The sequence below is a fragment of the Strigops habroptila genome, chromosome 6 (genome assembly GCF_004027225.2).
Source record: "Strigops habroptila isolate Jane chromosome 6, bStrHab1.2.pri, whole genome shotgun sequence".
NCBI classification, from domain to species: domain Eukaryota; kingdom Metazoa; phylum Chordata; class Aves; order Psittaciformes; family Psittacidae; genus Strigops; species Strigops habroptila.
The window spans coordinates 11,478,884-11,502,344 of record NC_044282.2 but is presented as its reverse complement, the minus strand read 5'-3'; the positions used below and the strand labels follow the sequence as shown (position 1 = coordinate 11,502,344).

Below are 23,461 nucleotides of genomic sequence, written 5' to 3'. Positions count from 1 at the left end.
AGTAGCAAGTCAAAGTTTGATAGCTTGGAGCTTATCTTTGCACAGCATGCCACTTTTCCCCAACCACCAGTGTGGCACATTTCTTTATCAACACTTCATTTCTAGTTGTTCATCTTTAAATAATCTTATCAAAGCTTAACTTTGTCTCCTAGTGATTGTGGAAGGAAATTCAGATAGTAATTAAAATGCACAGACCAAAACAGTTTAAACAAAATATCCCCCAAAATAAAATTTTGGGTAGTTAAAGTGAGCATTGTGAATTCCCAGCTCTGCGAGATTCTTTATTTTATTAACACTTCCAGGACCAGCTTCAGTTTTGCACTGATAAAGGATAACAGTATACAAGACTCCTATGTAGAGTGCCTATGGCCTAACTGAGTGAAAACAGGATTGCTAGTTATATGCACATGCATATGGCACTAGTTCCACTGTTATAATAGTTTCCAATATTTGAAAGATCCAGCAGAATGAAATAGTTTCATCTTTAATATATACATTATAAGTTACTAGCACACTTTTAAATAGTTCAGTAAAAATTGCTTCCTTTAGTAGTCAAGGTCTCTTATCTGATACCTGCTTCCTTCCCCTCCATGGATGCTTCCTGTTTTCTGTGTCAGTCCCCACATCCCCCCATGTATTTCCATGCACCTTTTCCTGTTGTCATACGTTCTGCTGCAGCTGCTCCTCAGGTGCCTCTCCACCAAGGAAAGGCTCCTACACAGTGCCTCAAAAACACACTTTGCAGGCACCTATATTCACCTCTTGACAAAGGAGGCAGCAGCACATACATCTCCAGGCATACTACTGTGGAGTAACCTACATACCATTAACAATGCACATCCCACTTTTGAAGCCCCTCTTGTGTCTTTGCTTTGTCTCCTGCGCTTTTTCTGTTGTGTCAGTGGCACAAGAAATCCAACAGGAAAGTAAGATGAGTCAGGTCTGTGATACTACATAGTTAAATTGTGTCTGTGTTTTCACGTATGATTCAGTTACCCTCTCTCTGATGGCTCTTTCTATGGAAATAAAATGCAGAATGATAATTGGGGTAAAACTATTTAAGGAAGGATCCTACCTATTACATGTGGAAGTGCATCTTCAGGGTTTCAGTAAGGTTTGGCTGTAAAACAGAAAGCCAGAGAGACTCCATTTGTACAGGACTGTCAAATACATTTTAGTCCATGAGTGTTTCCAACCCTCCTTTCTACTGCTTTACAAAAGAAATATGACTGTGTTTATTTTAGTTACTTATGTTCCAACAGCAGCATAACTGACGTGGAGTATTAAAAAATACTTTTTTAAAAGGTGGAAGCACACATGAGACACGATTATGTGACCAGTATCTTCTTACACATTTTTTTGTTGAGGAATACATTTCGTTTCTCTTCTTTGTTTCTTCTCCTGCGGCAGGGGATGGATGTGGACACATGGTGATGTATCAAGACAGTGGGACCCTGGCATCCAAGAACTATCCTGGGACATACCCAAACTACACTCTTTGTGAAAAGAAAATCCAAGTGCCTCTGGGAAAACGCCTGATCTTAAAAATTGGAGACCTGGATATTGAATCACAGAAATGCGAATCCAGCTACCTTACCATCCAGAGCTCTTCAACATTGCATGGTATGTAAAAGATAATACAGTGGTCGATGCATGAACTGTTAAAAGCGTGACTAAAAGCCAGCTCAGCAAAATGCAAGAAATGTCAGCCTTTGTCCTTTCCTCTTCCTTTTCACATTCAAGTGTGGTGTTCTCAGCATGGGAAGCCACTGCCCCTCACACCTTAAGTTGTTCTGCAGAGGCTGGCGGTGCTGCCATGCTGCACCGCAGAGGGGCCGCAGGGGCTTGTGCCCAGCTCTGGCACATCCACTCGAGAGCTCTGCCCTCAGACCTGCGGAGCTGTAGTGTCACAGCTTTGGTACAGCAAATATGTGGCTCTGTATCAGCCCTGTACCCTTCTTGGGTAGGGGGAGAGCTAGCTCACGAACTAGGCAGAGACAAGATGAGAAACTGGAGTCAACGATCCTGCATGTCTCTATGTCCTAGTTCAGGGCTCAGAGAGGAGGTATCTTTTATTATTGCCAGCTATTAGATACTGATAACCTTTGCTGATGTACAGGCTTTAATACTTGCAGATATTAAATGCTCACAGCTGGTCTGCACTCCTGTAAGAGATTTGCACAGGAAGATAAGTCAGTAATCTGCTATAGCTGTGCACTTAAAACAATCATAATGACAACAGGATCTTCCCCAGGGAGAACCCGGGGCCTTCCTCACAGCAGTTTTCCCAGCCAGTTGTTGCTGAAACTTTTGATCTGCTCTTTCCGGAAGAGTCAAACTGATTTTCAAGTCAGTGTGCCCTTTTTCAGAAGTCCAATTAAAATTCAGGGCTGCAAGGAGTACCACAATGCAGGAATAAACTCATGAATCGACAGTTCATGAAATTTTGCCTGCTGGGAGTGGACTGTAGACCTTCAGTCAGCAGAGGCTGAATTTGCTGTGTGGGACTTACCAAGCAGAATGAATTCAGTTGGAAAAGACAGTGAAGAGATGAACTACACAGAGCCCTTGCAGGTTTTCCAGCCCACCCAGCTCATTGCTTAGCTCAGTAGAGTGGTTTGCCTAAGATGAGGACTCATGTCTTAGTAGTAAGGGCGAATGATTGCCTTTCATTCATGAGCATGATAGGCCTATTACTCATCCCGTAAGATAAGATCAAGTGAGGTATTAAAGCCTTGCTCCCAAACCAAGGTAAAGGTAATTATTTTTCTCATGGGGGAGGTATTACGTTTCAAAAGAGCTTCACTAAGAGTGGGCAGTGACATGTTGATATCTAAGCCTTGCACAGAGCTTGATTTGAGGCATGAGGAACATCTCTGCTAGTGTGTGCTGGGATTTTTGTGTGTTGTTTACTTCATTCTTTACTGTGAGGGTGGTGAGATGCTAGAACAGGTTTCCCAGAGAGGTGGTAGATGCCCCATCCTTGGCAGTGTTCAAGGACAAGTTGGGCAGGGCTTTGAGCAACCTGGTCTAGTGGAAGGTGTCCCTGCCCATGGCAGGGGAGTTGGAACTAGGTGATCTTTAAGGTCCCTTCCAACCCAAGCCAGTCTATGATTCATTTCAGAACTGTAAGTAATGACTTGTATTCACGTAAAGTAATCTGTCTGTACTTGGCAGTAAGAGATAGGTGTTTAGTATTGCGTTATCATATCTTTGAATAGTTTTTATTGATGCTATCTTGACATTTCTAATCAAAGGCTTTTCTAGGAAACAAGGATAAATATATTTTTTTCTGAAGTGAAAAATTAAGCTTGCACATTGATTGAAATTCTGGCTCCTTATACATCAGCCTGAAGACATCTTCACATAGTTCAGTCCTTCAGTTACTCAGCCTGTAAGCACAGAATACCTGTGCATTATGCAATCAAACCCATATAATTAATTTCTTTAAAGTATTCCCACACCCATTTTCAGACCTGATTGGCAATGTCTGGTGCATGCGGATTATAATTTGCATTCTCAGTAACGAACTGCACAATTAGCAGATTTTGCTCCTATCTGATTAAACAAGTTTTATGGCTTAGGCAGACATACCATCTGTAATGGTTTTTGTGGTCTGCAACTCGCTATAGACTTTCCTACTAGAATACCTACAGAATCTCTTCAGGTAAACCTGTACAGGACAACATGTGGAAATAGTGCTGTATGCATACAATTGTGATATTACTTGTGTTTTAAAAGACACAGAGAAACTCTGATCTCATATATGAATTCCAGTTGTTTCAACAGTTTTACTATAGCTCTGGGTTTTACTATGCATTTATGTAAGGAAAAGATCTGTAAGTAAGCACTGCTAAGTTTATTCAGGCTGTTAAGTGTCCTTTTATATAGCTGCTTCTGTGCCCAGATCTCCCCTTCAAAACACTCCCATCTACAGGCAGGTCAACATCTTCCCTTTGGCGAAGAATATACTGACCTTTGCCATCAAAATTCTTTCATAGGATGGTGGAGAGTTGAAAAGATTTTGCAGGCCTTGAAAACATCTGAGCAATTAAAAACTAATCTTTGCATGTTTTCTGTATTTGACCTGGGTTTAAAAAAGAACACCTAAAAAGCTGAGTATGAAAGCTGGCAGTGTGAATGTTATTCATGTTTCAAATTAGACAAGCAGCCTTTGCTCTTTATTTAACAGGTTTGCAATTATAAGACAATGAAGTCCAAAGGGAAATATATTTTAAATACCATGTCAGTCTCTTCACCTCTACAGAAGACGACAGAGTGAATGTCAGTATGCTTACAAACATCTGTTGAGGAGTGTATCTGAAGCTTAGAAGATTGGTCAGGGGCAAAACACGAGATTATGCGTGTAAATATAATATTAGTGTAAACAAGTCTTCAGATGACAAAGTATTGTTTTCCTTTCAGATTTCTCCCACATGTTATCTTTACATTTAACTGTTATTCATTTATCATTATAACCTTCTGCTGGAATTCATGCAATATAGCACAAGTAACTCAATTTGTGTTTGGGGTATTATGTTCCATGCAGTAAGGGAAAGCTGTTATATACAAATGAATGGATTAATTGATTTATGTTAGCTGTAACATTCATTTCTTCACTTTTGTAGGTCAGTGACTACAGATTAGACCACTTGCATGCAAATTTTATTAAGTTCAGGGCGTTCCTCAGATTTTGTAGGCTGAGTATTACGGATCTAATTCCATCCTAGCAAAGCATGTAGTGTTGCTGTGTATGCGGATCTGTTGAAGCCTCCCTGCTCAACTGGGACACAAATGTGACACTACGGTTCTCACCTTTAATGCTTCTCAGCTTTGATGGACCTGTGAAGGCAGCCACTGCATTTAGATTTCTTCAACATTGCAATCAAAAGATGGTCATTAAGTAATCTTGATGAAGCTCTAAAACTGGAGACATAAAGTGGCTGAACACTGTATCTCTGGGTTACTACTCTGCAGAATGTTTTCTTCAGTGTTCGCTGGAGGAAGGAAACTGTAGCAAGCCTGTTCTTTCAAACTGTATCCAGACAGATGTGAAAATATTAATCACCAGTCAGCAAAGGTAGTCTAACACCAGTTCTGGTGAAACTGAGTCATCTTTGTCTGACAAACCTTTAAATATTAGCACAGCTTTGCACATGTTGTCTCTAAGAGAAATAAATAGATGATCGTGTTCTATTACAAAGGTATAGCTTTGCACTGGATGAAAATATAGGGGGGCTTGTCCCACAAAAGTAATCTAGAATAAAAATTTAACATGAAGCACGATCTCTTGCTGTAGACAAGGTGCAACCTTTACTGAAATGCTTTTCTTCTCAAGTTAATTGCATTATCTGAGCATATTAAAAATAACTGAGCTCTGAATAAGAGCTTCTGATTTTTTAATTAGTTAAAGGAATATGTGAAAACAAGATTAACCATGTTTGCCCTGTAGTTCTCAAGAACAAAACTTGCACTACTTATGAAGGGTAATATAAATGTTGTAAAAGTTTGACAGGAACTGCATTTAGTCAGCTTCTTTTCATGTTTTTATCAGATTTCTGTACGTCTTTTGACCCTTTTTTCTTGATATCTTTTCCCTCTCTTTCCCCAACTAATGGCTTAGTATTTTTTCCCTTAATTTTGTGAAATGATCATCAGTCTTGACTGAAGAGAGATTAAAGGAAGAGATAAGTGCCTACTTACTTCTCCATTCACTTGCAGTCAGTAGGAGGTTGATGTGTTCCTCTGGGGTGGATGTCAGATCTGCTGAGTGACTAGTAATAATTTGGAGAGTTAGTGCAGTTAACTTGTTCTTGCATAATTTACAGCTGGTAACTAGCATGAAATAGACAAATTACTGAAAATACTCTCTCCTTCCCGCACCCAGTTGCTAAGGGTTGTTATAGCTAAGAGTGTTATTGAGCACTTACTGATGTGTGATGGCTACAGAGAGAGTGCGTGCATGTGTGTCTGCACGTGTGTGTGTGCGGGTGTGCAGGAGAACTGAGTGCCTTCGGATGCCTCCTAACTATCATTATGACTTCAGGGGATTCATTGAACCAGTCTTCCCTTATTATGTATTGTAATAAATGTCTCGCTTGAATAAAGGGCGTGTCCAGGTTTCTTTTTCGCCCCTCAAAGGAAACTTGTTATTACAGTATTGTTTCTGGTATTTCAGGAAATCCAGGGAAATGCCCAGACATGTCCTTGCTGAAGATCAAGTTGAGTGGTTTCTTAACAGTCAAAACTCTTCTAACAGTTGGGTTTCGCCTGAGTGATGGCAGTATCCTGAGGTTTCAGCTTTGGAAAGATTTATGCAACAAAAGATGCCTGCATTTGTTTTATAAAATGAACTCTTTTTTCCCTCTTAGCTGGATAAAGTGTATTGTGTATTTTTCTGTGGTTTTTGTTAAACAGCTGCAGTTCTTTACTCATGATTCCTAACTGTGCTGCTTTGGTTTTGGTGAAAACCACAGCCATGTTAGAAGTGGAGGATCTCACCTGAGGTCAAGCAGGCAGACCTACAGCCTGTGCAGGTAGCCTAGATCCTCCCTTTTTAAATTGTAATTACTTCTCCAGCCTGACTCTTCTTGGATGCCTTTTTTCTTTCCTTTATCACAGTCTTTGGTAATCCTTTGGAAACACTTATTGAATGTTGTATTTGTTTTTCCTAAACTGAGAAATGCTTACCCCTCAGCCTGAGGTCAGACTGTGTTGCACAGAGTTATACGTTGAATAACCAGGCTGCCTCATCCTGACTGCTCTGTCAACTCATATCTACTGAGTATTAAACATCACCTTATGTCCTGCAAAGGACATAGAGCAGCACTTTTCATCTCCTGGCACATCCTTGCAGGTTGATGCTGGTTATCCCTAGTGCATGCGGGGTTGGAGCATAGGTGACCTCTCCTCCCTGGGGAGAAGAGTTACTGCTTATGAAAATGAAACATTTGTGTGAATGTGGGATGGAGATGAATTTCAGGAATGCAGATGTTTTCATATAACAGATCCTTGCTGATTTTTGAGCTGTTTATGAAAGACTTGCACTTTGAGTTTTTAGCTCTGAAGTGAAGCAAGCATAATCCAAGTTCATCATGTCCTCTGCTCTTCCCCAGCTACTGAGGTACTTCCAGAATGCTTTGTTTGAACAAAAAGACTACTAAATATAAGGATCACAATTTAAAACATTTTCTCCAAACAAAGGCATTAGGAAAGGGTAACCCTGGAGAGGCAGATCTGTGGGATCACTGCTACGCATTGCGTGCCAGCCATGGCTTACTCTGCAAGTAAAGGCAGAAAAAATAGGAGAAGATTCTCTGGTGAACAAATGACATAATAAGTTGATATCTAACCTGAGTTTCTTAAAGATCTCTGGGAATGTCAAACTGCAGATTTCAAATGGCGTTGAGGAATTTGAAAGCAGAATGGGCATAGTGAACCAGACATGCAATAGCTAAAGCGGAAAATAATTGCTTTTAAAAGGAAGCAAAAGCCTTACAGAAGAGGCAGAAAGGATCAAGAACTACAGAAACAAACAGCATGTAGGCATGCCAGCTGGTGTGAGAGAAGAGAGTCTTCTAGGCACAGCGCTTCTTAAGGGAAGTAGAAAAAATAAAGGAATATAATTCAACAAAGCAATCTCAGGAAATATGCCAGAGCCTGGTTGACAGTAGAAGTAAACTAGACCTCATAAAACCAGACAATGCTGTAAAGATCATCAGATTTGCAAAACAACACTATTATGAAAAAGACAAAAGCAGTAGACTATTGCTAACATTTAAAAAATAAACAACACGTAAAATAGTCTCTTAAGTCTCCAGAGGAGCCACCCAAAGGATATCTATGAGGCAATTTACTGTGTATCTTGCAGGATGTTAATACTGCTTGGAGACAGAGATTCCAAAATAAAGTATTTAATTTAAGCCACCTAAGCCATACCAACAGATCAGAAGTTCTGGATGAAAGGCATTAAATGTTACTTTAATTATAGAGAATATTAAATTAGATACATTTGAAATCCTTATGCCCCTAATAGGTCTCCTGCAGAATTAAATAAATAAAAAAGTATTAAGGAATCTGGAGCGAACAGACGGAACCACAGTTGGGTCAACTCGTTAGCGAGACATGGAAAGAAGAAAAGGCCCTGGCATCTAGATGTAGTAATACTGGAATATGGAAAACACCTACTCAGTTTCATGACATGTAATATATCTGTTTATTAAATCAAACTCTTTTCTTTGTTCTTAGTAAACAAACCAAATAATCCTGCCTACTTACCCCAGCAGAGCTCCAGCAGAGTCACTTCAACAGGAAACGGGGAGAGGGATCAGCATTCATGACTTGTTTTTCAAGCTGAATATGCAAAACAACCCACCTCACAACTAACATTAGAAGATGAAAAACTGATAACGTGATCTGGCAGTTCTCAAAAGGGATCTTAAAAAACTTTTGGCTTAGTCCCAGGCTTAGGAATTAAATATTTATCCAGAGTCAAGTCCAAATGCTGCAGTAAAATTTAACAGGGCCCTATAAACAAGTTTCACGTTTTCATACCAGACATAAACCAAGGCTTTCTCCATCATCCCTCTGTTCCACTGTGGTTGTACAGTATTCATATAGACAGCCTGGGGAAACCAATAAATCCTAGGTGGAATGGACAAAGAAGATGGGGAGCATACATGAGTTTTAAAAGCAGATGATAAAGTAGTGTTTTGTCACCTCAATTGCAAGCAGAAAATACTGACTAGTAAATACAGTTTTCAGGTGAATTCTAATGTCTACTGATGCTGATTGGTTTTAATCTTATAATGTTTATAAAATCTCACAATGTAGGTATTCAAGGTAATAGGTAAATCAATGGAGAGCAAATCTACTGTGCATATAGAAAGTGCATCTAATTGAAGTAACCACAAGCTGAAATGCAGGGAGCCTGGGAGATTATCCTTTATCTGGCTTTACAACATTAAAGGAGGTGGAGGACTGCTGTATGGAAGTGTATTAATCCTAGGCCCCTTAGTTTTGAGCTACTGATGGGAATCTCTCAGTACACCAGAACTGCTCTTGGCAGATGATAACCACAGCCTGGTAACCCTTCTTGGATTTATTACTTAACAGTAGAAACATGTCTTTAGGCATTTCTTGCTGATTTCTTAAACTGATTGTTTCTGAATTTTTGCTTTCATTTGGATTATACAGCTTTATGTGTCATTTTATTTTTTTGTATTTTATTGGTTTTGCTTATGACATGTATGATTTGTTTGTATAATTGTCTGGAATGTACGTAGACTTGCTATTGGAATCAACCATAGATGGTGAATCAACCATCTAAATTATACCTACAGAGTAGATAGGTCACTGCGAATTGCTGTGAGGGAGAAAGCCAAAGAGCACTTGTGAGAAAACATCTAGAGACAATCCTTGAGAGAAGAAAAGGACTATGGCTTTCTCAGATGTTTTGTTCTGAAGAAATGTGATGCCTTCTTGTCTTCTTCCCCTTTCTCTCTCTTGATAAAAAAAAAATCTAAGTTAGCACTTTTCTTCTCCCACTACAATCTGACACAAAAGACCACCTCAAATAAATCACTCGTGCAGTTGTCTGGTATGACACAGTGTCAGATGCTGTCTTTTTGATAAGTTCATTTCCTAAGCAATTTGTTTAACCCTTTTTATAGACTTTGTTTTCTCTGACTAAGTCGTGAGTCATTTTCAACACATGAGTACTCCAGGGAAATGTCACACTCATTGCTGTTTCTCTGCCTGCCTTGCTTTGCTGTATGATTTTTATAAGCCAAAAGACAGAGTTTCTTCTTTGGTTTTTCAATTCTGCTGACAACTGGCTGTCATTGGCTCCAATTGGGCTGATCTTGCAGTTGTTATAAGGCAAATGAAATATTTGGGAAAGACCCCCTCAAGAGAATCAAGCAAAATGAAGATGCTCTCAGGAGCCTGTTAGGAAGGGTTCATCAAATTTGTGTCGTGCTGTGACTGTCATTTCTTGTACCTCAGAAGTCAGTTCCAAGTTGCATCCACCAGGAAAAATCAAAGTGATCGCTTTTCATCCCAAGGACTTGCTTTAGGACACATAAAGCTGTCATTCACCTCACCAGAACAGATGGGCTGAGGCCTTCTACAGGGACTTGTTTGTTTTTTCTCTTGGGGAAAAAAAAACCTGTTTGCCATTTTACAAAAGCCTCTTCTTAGCAGTTTGTATTGTAAGCATCCTTGTAAATTCAAAAAAAGTGTACCCCAACTGCTTTGGATTTTCTGTGTAATCTGTGCCTGAGTGCAGCCAGGGACAAGTGTTTGCACCCAGGTGTGGTGGTAGAAGGCAAGAGCAAAGGCTGTGGCAATCTCAAAAGAAAGCTCCTTCGGGAACTGACTTTTGAAGAAGCAAATGTAATTACTAAGAGTCCCGGGCACATTTGCTGTCACAAGAAAGGAGTGTCCCAAAGACTGTTCCAAGATACTGCAGTCTGTAGCTATAAAACCCTTATCTAAATCGATGTGAGCACAAGGCTCTTGTCTCCCTGTCCTATTCCCTTCATCTTCCCCTTTGTCTCCCTCTCTTTTTTTGTTTAGAACTCTAGACTTGAACTGTAGACTTTGATGGTCTGATGATGTTTTTAAAGGGAAAATAAATCAAGAAATTTTCTGACTAAAGTGATACTACCTTGTAGTACAGTTCGGCTTGTGGCACACAGGTTGTTGAGGGTCAGGTACCCTGTTTGTGATCTTAGTCTTTCCTGAATGGCTGCTGTGCTACAGCAGCATGAGCTGTATGTGTCTGGAGAGTTTATCTAGGGGACGCTGTGTAGGTCCCTTGGATTGTTTTTGAACATTCTGTTCTTTTCTCTAATGAGTTACTGCTGGTTGTAAGCATGCTGTACTTCAAAGGCCAAAGGGCATTAATCATTCTCTTAGGGCTTATGTGAAGGGAGACGTGGATGCTGGAATTGCTACCATGGAGAGACAATTGGATTCTGGCCACTCCTTGTCAGAGTAACTTTGAAGCTCACACCTATAAAGGACTGAAGCCAAAACCCTTTTGTCAACATTTGGATTGGTACTGAAGGAGAATGAGCATGCTATGAACCCCTTTGCTAATCATGAGAATATTCCAGCCTAATGATGTCATCTAAACTTTCAAAATCTTCTTTGTTCTGTCTATAGGGCCATATTGTGGTAATGTGATGCCTGTCCCCAAAGAAATTATTCTGGACAGCAATGAAGCAACTATTCACTTTGAGAGTGGATCTCATGTGTCAGGACGAGGCTTTCTGTTGTCCTATGCCAGTAGTGATCATCCAGGTAAAGTGAAATCCAACAGTAGTAAAGGATTAGTGGCATGGTCCCCTGTATTTAAGTATCTTCTCTACACACATAGACTTCAGTCCAAATGTTTCATCCTAAATATTTCCAGATTAGCATGTACCATGATATTTCTAACAGCATGTGTGCAAGAAGTAGTTGTAACATTAACCAGATATAATAGCTGCTGAAATCTTACATAGACAATTTCCAATACAGGCCCAGTGAAAGAGAAAATTAGTACCTTTTCCTTGAAGCTCCACTATACTCTGAGTGCCAGCATCTACCACACAGTGACAGGATGAAGGGATAGGAGAGATTAAGATTTGATTCCTACATTTAATACTCGGGGGGTATATGCAACTTTGTTGAAGGTGTAAAGCATAAGAAGAGTAGAAGAGGGAGATGGAAAGAGTGAGGGGAAACCATAGCTGTTGCTGTCTATTTAATAAAATTGTTATAAGTATTATACAGAGATATCTTTAAATGTAATTTCATGTTTAGCCAAATATTTATCTGTATTTCTACATCCTGCAATGGGAATTGACATTTATAAACTTTTCACAGATTTAATCACATGTTTGGAACGAGCAAACCACTACACACAGGCCGAATACAGGTAAAGAGGGTTTACAGGTCTTAGTATTCTGGCTTGCTTTGCTCTATCTGTCATCTGGTCCAACTGTCAGAAAATGTCATATAAGGCAAGTACAGTCTTGGATTTTTGGAGAAGTGAAATTTTTTGGGCTCTGATGCTCAAAGGCCCGGTTGTGAGAGGCAGTAGTGCAGAATGGAAGACTGCGGCCCAGAAAAATGGGGGAATGGAGTTACAGAGCTCTCAGCAATTCTCATTAGGGCATACATATACATGGTATATGTAAAAAGTTTCCACTTTGAAATTCAAAGTAGCCTTAAATTCCAGTGCTTCTCCTGAGAGCAGATCATGTCCTAGCTGATACAAGATTATCTGAGGACAAGCTATAATTTCTTGGTTCCTTGAACTTTATGATAGGATTTGAAATGGTAATAAATTGTGCTCTTCTGGCTGCTGCCTGGATGTGCATGTAGGCTTCTTATCTGGGCTCTGCTGAAAACTTGTGTGATAGCATTTCTAGAACAAGAGAATTAAATAGAAATGCCCTTGCAAAACTGCTTTTCTGGTTCTTTGTGTGCTGCTGTGTGCAATCCACTCATCAGCACAAGGGCACATTTATTTACCTCCTAGACTCCGATCACCAGCCAGAACTTACTGCTAAAATATTTACTGGTCTGAGAGCATTTCTTTTGTACGAGCTCGTTTTTGTGTATCATCACTACAGTTCGTATTTTAAACAAGCCTCTCTTCTCTCACTACAGCAGATACTGTCCTGCTGGCTGCAGAGACATAGCAGGTGACATTTCTGGGAATATCGAAGAAGGATACAGAGATGTAAGTATACAGGATAACAAGGAAAAATTTGTAAAGACAGAACAGAGAAACATAACACAACTGAGTTTCAACATTTGCTGCTTGACTTTTGTCAGCAATTCCTCCCAGCTGTGTTAAATATACCTTTTATTATCAGTATATGAGTATATTATCAGTATATAAGCACATAGGGACACTTTTTCAAACAGACCAATCGATTGTGTGAGAACAAAGTCCATTGATTGTCAAACACACCTACTGACTTGTGGTTTCTGGCTTTCTGGAAAAGCCTTGCATAAAGTTTGTGCCTCTTTAGGTAGTGCTTATGGATGTACTAAATATTCCTACGACTTTGGCTTTTACTTGTTTGCAGTCTATGTGCATTTCCCTAGTAGGAAAATAAAATACACTGCCTAATCACCTCCTACTGATAACTGCCAACCTCTTGGGTTGTTCTAACTGCTAGCTCTTTAAAGCAAAGAAGTTGCCTGAGTGCTGCATTTATCCACAGTTTGTATCACACAGTGCTTTGCCTTCTCTCTGCCCCTCACCGTGGACTCTCCTCCCATCATGGCTGTGAAATCTTTTTGTCTCTCACAATGGAGCAAGTTTAATCATACTGCTGAAGTAAAATCCCACCCTATCACAGATGTAGCAGTTGCTGAGTTTCCAAAAAGTCAGTGTTCACGTTTAACCTGTTCATCCAGTTATTCAAGCGCACTGCTCCAGCCTGGAGAGTGGCAGAGCTGAAGAAACAAAGAAATGCCACTTTACATTCTTATTAGCTGGAGTTATGCCTGCCCTTCCTTGGGGTGGTTAGAAAGAAAAGCAGCACATGGCATGACCTCATGCAGATCTTATCTGCGCTGAGGAATTTTTGAAAGAAATTTTCCCTCCATTGCTAAGGGGGATTCAGCTTTTTTGATGGGAAGAACCTGCAGGGTTCCCCTGGAGACCTGCTGCCTTTGTGTTTCCCCCTCTCCGAGCCCTCCCTGGGTGGGGACAGCTTGTGTAGCCTGTCCGGTAGCATAGCCCAAGCTGAGCCTGCGTGAATGAGACCAATCTCTGCCAGCAGCCCCTGGGAGCATATCCTTTGCACCTTTCCACTGATCTTTCTCTGCTCTGCCCAAGCCGCAGTGGTACGTTATTGCCACCTGGTTCCACACAAGTTGTCCTGTCTATATTTATCAGCATTACCCACCTGAGGTGCTGGCAAATGGGCTATGCTTAAAACCAAGCAGCAGCTACTCAATACATAGCCAAATCTCCTAGTATGCCATGACTCAAATCCTAACGGGCAGTAATAGATAGGTCTGCCTTCAGGCAAGTCCATCAAGTAATTACCATTTTCTCTTTGCAAAGAAGAGTTGCCTTGCCTTTGACTTTGTTTTCCTGAGGAGTGACACAATACTTATTGGATTAGAACCCTTCTCAGAAGTAGATTATTTGCTTTTTTATTTGAGGGAGGAAAAAAAAGGTGACTTTTGAAAACTTTTTTTTCCAAAGATTACTGTTCTTTCTCTTCCCCCTTCCCTCCACCTCTTACACCTCTGGAGCCTTTGCCAGATTTTATGAGCTGTAACACCTGTGTTCTAGTAGCTTGGAAGTGAAAGGATTAGCTGGTTGTCAGACTGATCCTCTGAGCTTTGGCTTCTGCCGGCTTCTACCTTTCAGACCTCGCTGCTGTGCAAGTCGGCGATACATGCAGGCGTTATCGCAGACGAGCTGGGTGGGCAGATCAGCGTCACCCAGCAGAAGGGCATCAGCCACTATGAAGGTGTCGTCGCCAACGGCATCCCCTCGCATGAGTGAGTAGCAGCACACTTAGGGGGCTGGCTCCAGGAGCAACCGCAGGAGCACAGTGCTCTGCCCAGAGCAGCAGAAGCAGCTGGAGTTGCCTTTTTTGGGAGGAGAAGCTGTTAGGTGTGGGTCTAGGGGCTTTTGGGCTTTGTTTCTATGGATTTATTAAAATAGTGTTGGCATTAGATATCATAGGAAAATGTTCCAAGTTTTCAATGGCTCTGTACCATGTAGGGTGGTATTTTCTTCTTTTTTCCTTCAGTTCCTTCCAAAACATATTTGCAAATTACTTTGTTAGCAGATACATGAAAGTACGATGTTCTGCAACAAACACCTTTAATCGATGTGCTAATAAATCATGATAAATTCATGTTAAAGTTTAAAAAAAAAGCTAGGAAGAGTGAATAAGTGAAAAGTGCCGTTGAGCCATAGGGGATTTAACAAACAGCTTCTTAAACATTGTGCTTTTGTCATGTTCAGAGTTTTACTCTTTTAGAATATTTATAGCAAGGGTGTTATAGTTACCACTTATCTTCTGACTTTTAATTGTACTGTTGTTGGAGTAGAAATAAATCCTCTAATCTCTATCCAGCACAGTAAGCCCTTCCAGCAACTGCCTCTGTCACTCCTGTTAGTTTATATTTTTTAGTTTCAAATGTTATCTGGATTTTTCATGAGGTGCTTTTTTTTTTGTAGGAAGGGAAATCTCAGTCCCATAGCCTGTGACAGCTAAGGGAATGTGTCTTTTTTATACTTTTTTCTTGCTTTCCCCATAATTTCTCCACACGCTCCTGACGATTTTACAGTCATGGATTCAGTCATGGAAAAATAAAAAAGCATTCCTCTGGTCTGTTGCTGTGTTTAAACTTCAGCACACATTGAAATGCTTTATATATAGCAGCACTGGAGTATACAAAGCTGGGTAGGATGTAGACCACTAGCTGAAGGCCTGTGAAGCCTAAATATTTCCTATTTTTCTTGAAAGTTAACGGCCAAAGAAAATTAGTACAAACTTGTCTCAAGTAGAGCAGGACTGAGAGCTCAGCTCAGGCACCAAGTCCCTCCATAAAACAAATAATACAGATTCTTTCCATGACACACACCAGCATAGTGAAACCCTAAATTAAACATTTTGTGCTTTATCTAAAAATGTTACAGGACCGTTTACATACAATCGTATGTTCGTGATCCTTGAGAAACCCAGAAGGGGTAACTCAACAGTAGTGCATAAAATGTTATAATGAAAGGCAGCTGGGATTCACATTTGTATTTTTTTTCACAGTACAAAAGCTAGTGGGCAACGAATTAAGTGTGTAAGGCAGCAAATGTACACGTGCTGTACAATTATGCAAACACTGTTTGCATAATTAACCCATCACCTTACTGCCAAGTGTCCTTTTGATGTTGCTATTCACAAGATATCTATACATTTCACATGAATAATAGAAGTACCCACAGAGATGCAAACTTTTCTCTGTTCCATCAAGTGGGAAAACTCCCATTTCCTTGAAGCAGAGCTGAAACACGTGCTTCCAGGCTGAAGCCAGCCTCCAGGGCTCGGATTTAGCCTGTTTAATGTGAGGCCCCTGAGAGAGCACCCTAAGGAGGAGAGCAGCCTCCTCAGCTCTCCTGCGTACCAGGCACTCCTCCAGCATGATGCACACCTCAAGGGAACTGAATTGCCCCAAGGACGCTTTCTACAGATTACACAGGGAGCCATCGGTAAACAGGTTCATACTGAGTTGGATGCCTGCAAACTAGATGGCACGGATTTTGAGAATGGGAGTGTGAGCACAGTGCTTCCCAGGATGCTTCTGCTGCTCTTGGGATCTGGGACTATCTTGGGAGCCAATGAACTGCTGGTGTGAGCTCATTATCCCATTGAGAGGGAAATTGGAGGCTGCAGGGGAATCCTTTTATTTGAAACCATGAAAAAATGTTCCTAGAAACAGTGGGCCTATTTACTAAGAAAATGAACCAATGCATTTAATGCTTTAAAAAGGCTTTTATAAGAGGTATTTCTGGAGCTGCGTGGCTTCCCTGTCCTTGGGGTACCTACACGCTGCAAGAAATTCCTGCTGAGCAGCCAGTGCCAGCAAGGAAAAATTGGTGCTTGAACAGCAGTGCTTTAAGAGCTTTTTAGATGCCCTTAAATAAAAGGTTACTCAAGTTTTAAAAATCTCATTTACAGCAGGTTTCAGTATTAAAGATTTAAATTATTTAGTGACTTGAGCTGCAACTGACCTCATCAACAGCTGCTGCTGGAGTGCATCGAGCTGTTAAGTATCTGTGTTGTAATGTGATGGTGGAGTTACAGCTCGCTCCCTCACCAGCCCACAAGAGCTGACCTTGGCCTCCCCGACTCCGTTTTTCAGTGCCCTTGTTCCACTCCAGCATCTGTGAGGTTTTCGGTTCTCATGATCCATGCATGGACCTGCACCCGCAAATGCCATAATGAAGATCAAGTGGATAGATTTATTTATGGGGGGTTAACTTTGTGATGTGACCTGGCCTGCAACTGTAGTGTGTGCACGTGAAATCATTTGTCTTTGAAAATGCAAGAGACCACATGCTCGTGAACTGTGAAAGATGAGATTTGGGGTTAACCTGCACAGCTTATAAAAAGCTTCCTTGAGACCACTCTGAACAAAATTATGCTGGCAGAAATTTACTATGGGAAGCAGCATGCTTTTTGTGCAGAGCTGCTGGCACAGGGCTACGGTGCAGTCCCACAACTGGTACTGTGGGTGAGGCAGGATCCTGAAGGTTGTCAGGAAAATGAGGAGCATGGGGTGAAAACATCCCTTAAAGGACAGAGTGAAATTTGTGTGACAAATGCCACCTGTCACATTAGAAAACTGATGAATTACCACTTACTGAATTAGTTTATCCTCTTCAGTGACTTGCAGAATTATGGCAGATACATTTCAGCTTGGTTTCATAGCTTTGTAAACTTTAGGAACACTAACCTCCTCTGCAGCTCTCTATTTGAAAGGGATCTGGGTGGCTTTTTTATTACAAAGCTTTATCTCATAAATAAGTATATAAGGAGGGCTGTGATTTCTGGTTTGGGTAGGTTTTACTGATTACCATATGTGTTTATTTTCTTTTTGCTTGAAATGGATTGCTTTGCATTCACTAAGAAAGCAAAATTTGGTTTGGCTGTAATGTCAAACTGGTTTGGAGTGAGCAGAGCACATCTCATTGCCTCTGAGGATTGCCTGGGGGTGTAGATGTGGGAGCGAGGGCTTGAGTTTCTCCTTCTAGCTACTCTACTGCCTACATGCCCAAATAAATCAGCTCCCTCACAGTGCTCTCTGTCACCTCTGAAGGGCTCCGTTTGCCTATAGTCATTAGTTTTCCCTCAGTGACAAAAAGAGGCGTTGTTTTTATTGACCTTGACGTGGGACCACTTTCCTATTCTCCATTTGCAGTGCTCTCAAAACATGCAGCCATGCCCACCACTGTTAGCCCACAGACAGTACCTTGGGGGAAATTTTCCTGGCCAACAACAAAGTGCAGCTTGAAAAGGAGCTGTCTTGATGCTTAAGTGCAGAAGTTGTTTTATTGCTCAGTCATGCTGGCCGTGGCTTTTCGAAAGGGGCAAGTGATGCATGCAGATATTCAAAGCGACATTGAAGGAGTCAGATTTTCAAGAAATTCAAACTAATTTCATGTTTAAACCTGGACTTTTTATTAGGCAGCCAGTCAGTCATCACTTCTAGAATGAAACCTCGGGGGCATCTCATTGGGAATCAGAAAGTTGCTTCTTGGAAGGCCAAGGAAAGCTCAGCTTTCCTTTACAGTTGTGATTTTATCTTGTCCTGCATTGTGCAGGGTTGTATGGAGTGACCCAATAAATGTCTTTTCTCCTGAAGCAAAGCACTCGATGTCAGGAGAAGGAAGAAGAGGGGAGCCATAGATGTGGTCCTGTAATGGAGCAAAACAAACTGTTCCTGGTGGGAGCTGTTGGTCATGGTTACAACAGAACTGATTCCCACATGGATTAAAACAAGGAGTAGTTTTCATTCAATCTGGCTATAATACACCTGTAGCCCAACTAGGAATGAGCTGGCATGGTTTAGTCACCGTCACATGTATCTCTTTCACAGTGCTTGATGCTGGGTTTTCTTCAAAATAGATGTGGACATAGACTAATAGAAAGTCATTGGCTTCAGTGAAGTTGCTCTAATTTAATGTAAGAGAGAAGAGACCTAGGCCAAGTGCTGGAGCAGTGCACTGCTGGTAGCTCCAGGCCCTATTAGCTTTCCCAATCCTGGCTCTTTTGAATGCTCTTATGTTGCTGGTCCAACGCGCAGAAGGGGAAAGCTTTCCCACAGCAGTACAGGGCCTGTGCAGAGGAGAAAAGCAGAAGTGTACAGCAAGAGTAACAGGCTGATGGGATGGGGAGTCACTTTAAACCATAAAAAATGCTCCAAACCGTTAAAAAACTGACCTGAATTCAGTCATGGTGGGAGATGCACAAAAGTGTTCTTGCTGGGGTTGGTAACCAGCCAGCAGAGGTAAGTCCCTAGCTGGCCAGAAATATTTTGCTAGATAAACAGTGATTCTGAAACTGTACCTCGGCATTCCCGTGACTGCCTCCTGAAAGGCTGAATTACCTTTTTCCTTTCTTACAGTGGGTCGCTGTCAGATAAGCGGTTTATATTTACTTCAAATGGTAAGAATAATGGCTTTATTTTTAGTTATTCAAATTTTACCTTTTTATTTAAGTATTTTCTGTAAAGGTTTTGAAAAGCAATCAGGAGAATGCCAGGCTGTGTCTAGGAGGGATATTTTAGGACAGTAATCTTTTAAAACTGGCAAGTGAATAAAAAAATTGAAGGGATATGAAGTGAGCTAGGAAAAAAACAACATAGAATAGGAATAGGTCATATGCACATAGACGAGAAACAGAAATAGTATTCTGCTGTTACATTTCTGGTGCCAGCATATGAAAAATGGCAATCAGATAATCCCATTTTTATGTACTTCAGGCAGCAGAAAATGAAAGCAGTTTTTCTTCAGACATTTATAAACTCCATCTTCGTTATACAAGAAGAGAACGAAAACATAGGAGGAATGAAAATATATTTACATTGCACTGATACAGAACGAGTTTTTGTTTATGACTTTCAAAGATGCAAAAGCTTCTTTAATCTGTCAAGCTGTTCATTTGCATAAAACATAGCGAAGAAGGGGAAAAAGTTCACACTCGTTCATTTGAATTATATTTCAGTCATCTGAGATAAAATCATTTACTATTCCACTGAAAACTGTAAAGCATGTACAGGCCTTTGAAACTGCCAGGGAATTATTTTTAACTTCATTGAAACCTTATTCCATTGGCCTGTTTTCTCTGAAGAACCTTGATGTGCAGAAATGTTGTGGGTTCTTTGGTGGAGTTTGTAATACTTACCTGCAGCTATTATCCTCATGATATCACCTCCTGGCAGCAGTATCAAGGAGCTTCTCTAATGAGTAACTTTCCTAGCCCTAATTGCAGGTGAGAATCGTGAAATATTTACAGTAAAGTGCTCCTTTCAGTACAATGCCTTCATCTGAGAAATGTTTCGTATAGCAAAATTAGTTAATGCCAATCTCTAAACATAAATATTATGTTTCAGAAGAAAAAATTAAAACTACAAAAAGTCTTCAGAGGAATGAGAAGAAACTGCAGGGATTAAAAAGCAAAATGGCAAAAACAGCAGATGTAGTCAGGAGGAGTCATCTATGTAGGAGTTAAATTGGTAAAGGAGTGGGCCCGCAGCACTCTGGTGCTGGATCATCCACTACAAATTGACTGGCAAACACACAGCTAATGGATAGCATCAGGCTAGCGCTAGATTAAGCAACATCTGACTTTGCTGTTGTGGGTGGTCTTCATATGTTGCTAGCCTAATATAAAAATAAGATGTGAAAATGCAAAATAACTCCTTCGGCCTGTCTGTCTGGGGACTTCTAGGCTGCAACAAATCTCTCAGTCTGGAAGAGGGATTCCTCTCCAAGAGCCAGATTACTGCATCTTCCTACTGGGAGGACACCAATGAATTTGGGCAGCTATTCCAGTGGTCTCCTGACAAGGCTTGGCTTCAAGTCCCAGGATTGGCTTGGGCCTCTAACCACAGCAGCAATCGTGAATGGTTGGAGATAGACCTGGGAGAGAAGAAGAGAATAACAGGTATGTTATTGTCACTGTCAGGTTATTAGAAGCTGGGGTTTCAGCTGGAGGGGAAACTGAATGCAGCAGAAAAGCTAATAATGCAATGTTTCTTTCATTAAATGTAATGAAATATTCTGCATTCAGGAATATTATTTTCCTATTTCAAAAAAATCATGGCTATTTACAAGACTGGTCTTCCTATAGGGAGATAGAATTGAGCTCAACTGTCATGTGTGCCTGATCTGTAAACATGCTGCTAGGCTCAGAACAAGATACTTAACACAGGGACCAGCAGAGTCTGGATGGATGATAAATGATAAAGTCACAGCCTTTGAAACAATGGCCCAATGAAAGAAATTCCTGTTTCCATCTCCTGGTTTAGTAAAAATGTAAATTACAGTTCCTGCTGAAGATGTAAAGACTGCTGATATGGACCGTAATATCAAAAAGCAATTACCATTTTTTGAGTCATTAATTCGGACTCTCTTAAAAATTCCGTTGCTGTAAATTCACAATTTAGAAGTTATTTCCATTCTTCACCCAACTTCTAAATTAAATTCCAACATAGTTTGAAAAGTAAATTAATATTTTGAAGGCAAAGTTCTCCGAATTGTTTTGGCCTCTGTATTTGTATTTGAAAATGTTTCTTTAAAACAGACACCTAACAAATGAAAACATATTTTGCATTTTGTTAAAAGGGATTAAGACCACTGGTTCTGGATACATGACGTTGAATTTCAACTTTTACATAAAGACATTTACAATGAACTACAGAAATAACAACTCGAAATGGAGAACTTACAAAGGGATTCTGAGCAATGAAGAAAAGGTAAGGGAAACTGGGAGGGGTAGGAAAATACAGAGCAATAATGTGCATGCTGCTTTGACACTGAAGGGTAGGCTTTCACTGTCAAGAAAGATTAGGAGTTTCAGACTTGTCTAGACTTGGGTTGTCTTCACCAGTGTAATTTACGGCCACGGAGTAGATAGCGAGCTTGTCGTAACAAGGAAATTATCCAGGGCTTGCTGAAGTTGTGAGACACACACAGGGAGGCATGTGTATGTCTGTATCGTCCTCTTAAAAGAATGGTGTAATTAAAGCTGTACAACAGGCTGTTTGGGCAAGTCTTTAGCTCAGCTCAGCACTTGCCCATGCTGGGAACACTATACCAGTGCAGAAGCATTGGTTGGTATGGCACCAGCAAAGCTGAGATTCAGCTTCAGGTCCATCAGGATGGTCAACCCACCCCCTCCACACACAGGCAAAACAAGTGGCTTGGGTAAAAGCAAAGTGCTGCTGGTGGAGCTGTGCCTGCGGACCAAGCTTCTGCTCAGGCTGTGTTATGGTCACCAGGGCTCTCTGCCCCTTGCTGGCACAAGCGGGCACAGACTACCTCTGTTAGGAATTGATGTAGCTGAGCGTAAAATAAATGCTCTTACAGCAAAATACATATCCACACAACAGCTTTCATAGGCTCTTAGTGACTTTAGCAATGAACAGATAAAAGCAGTGCAACTAGTTCCTGCAGACAAAGGATGTGCTGCACAGGTTTGTCTGGTAACTTTTTTCCCTGAAAACCTCATGTTTCCTTTCAAACAAAAAAACATGAAACAAAACAAAAGCCTCCCTCCCTGCCCCACAGGGTTCAAAGTCAGACCTTCACTCATAATTTCTGAGAGAGCTCAGCACGCCTTACAATATGGCTCTACCTGGTCCTGATGGCAGTTTAAAAAAACTTGGTGGAGCTGTGGAGAGGTTTCCTACCAGCTCTGATTTTCTCAGCTTGTATGGCAGGAATTTCATTGTGCAACATTAGCTAGTTGAATATTTTTAAAATGTTAAACTAAGGGGGTGTTGGCCCAAAAAGTGACAAAACAACCTAGTAGTGGCTGAACTGTGGAGCCTCGCTATTGAAAATCTGCAGGTTTGCAGTTTTCTACAATGACTTGTCATATACAAATAATCCTGCGAAAGTATTACATACGATCTTTGTTTTAGCTAAAGCACATGACAAAACCTGTCCCTTCAGAACCCCATGTGGCCTGGCATTTTATCTAAGATATGCTGAGCTCACTTCCTTATCTTATCAGGCTTTTTAGTTTTCCTCGATCATGCTGAAGCATCTCCAAGAACTAATTTTGCAAGGGCTGCTGTTCTGCACATGGGCTGTGCTGATTCTAGGGAATACTGTGTAAGTGCAGGGAAAAGGAAACACAAATGAGTAGTTAACAGTCACTCTTCAAGCTTGATGCAGAAAACTGACCTACTAAAATATCTAGAAATATTTCATTTAAATTTTTCCTTTGTACGTTTTTATCCCCTGTTGCCCAAGTAAGGGTGCTGCAGTACTATTAAATAAAAAATGATAGCGTTATACCAGCATATATTAACTAGAAATTACACAGAATTGAAAGAGAGTGATAATCTTTCTTCTCTGAGCTAACAGAAAAACATCATCGTCTGCCAGAACTAATAAAGAGTATTTCTTTCCAGAACTCTCAATTCCAAATATCCAGATTATCAATATATTAGTTTTAGGATAATGAAAAACTTTGAAGTTGGATGTCAGGAGCACTTCGAAGAGAAAGACTTAAGCCAGAGCAAACAATGTGTTTATGTTTTGTTGCAGATATTCCAAGGCAACTCCAACGCCGGTGACGTAGTACGCAACAACTTCATCCCTCCAATAGTGGCCCGTTACGTGCGAATTATCCCTCAAACTTGGAACCAAAGAATAGCATTGAAGCTTGATCTGATGGGTTGTCGAATTATGCAAGGTATG

General features: G+C 40.7%; 1 protein-coding gene across 1 annotated transcript in view; it reads left to right on the top strand.

Moving 5' to 3' along the window:
• DCBLD1 (discoidin, CUB and LCCL domain containing 1) overlaps nt 1-23,461 on the top strand; it is a 47,475-nt gene that overhangs the window by 14,698 nt on the left and 9,316 nt on the right. The window contains exons 2-10 of the mRNA XM_030489702.1: nt 1,411-1,623; nt 11,170-11,307; nt 11,875-11,926; nt 12,664-12,736; nt 14,390-14,523; nt 19,156-19,196; nt 20,481-20,696; nt 21,377-21,507; nt 23,309-23,456. Coding sequence (XP_030345562.1) covers nt 1,411-1,623; nt 11,170-11,307; nt 11,875-11,926; nt 12,664-12,736; nt 14,390-14,523; nt 19,156-19,196; nt 20,481-20,696; nt 21,377-21,507; nt 23,309-23,456 — 1,146 coding nt within the window. The remainder of the gene's footprint in view (nt 1-1,410; nt 1,624-11,169; nt 11,308-11,874; nt 11,927-12,663; nt 12,737-14,389; nt 14,524-19,155; nt 19,197-20,480; nt 20,697-21,376; nt 21,508-23,308; nt 23,457-23,461) is intronic.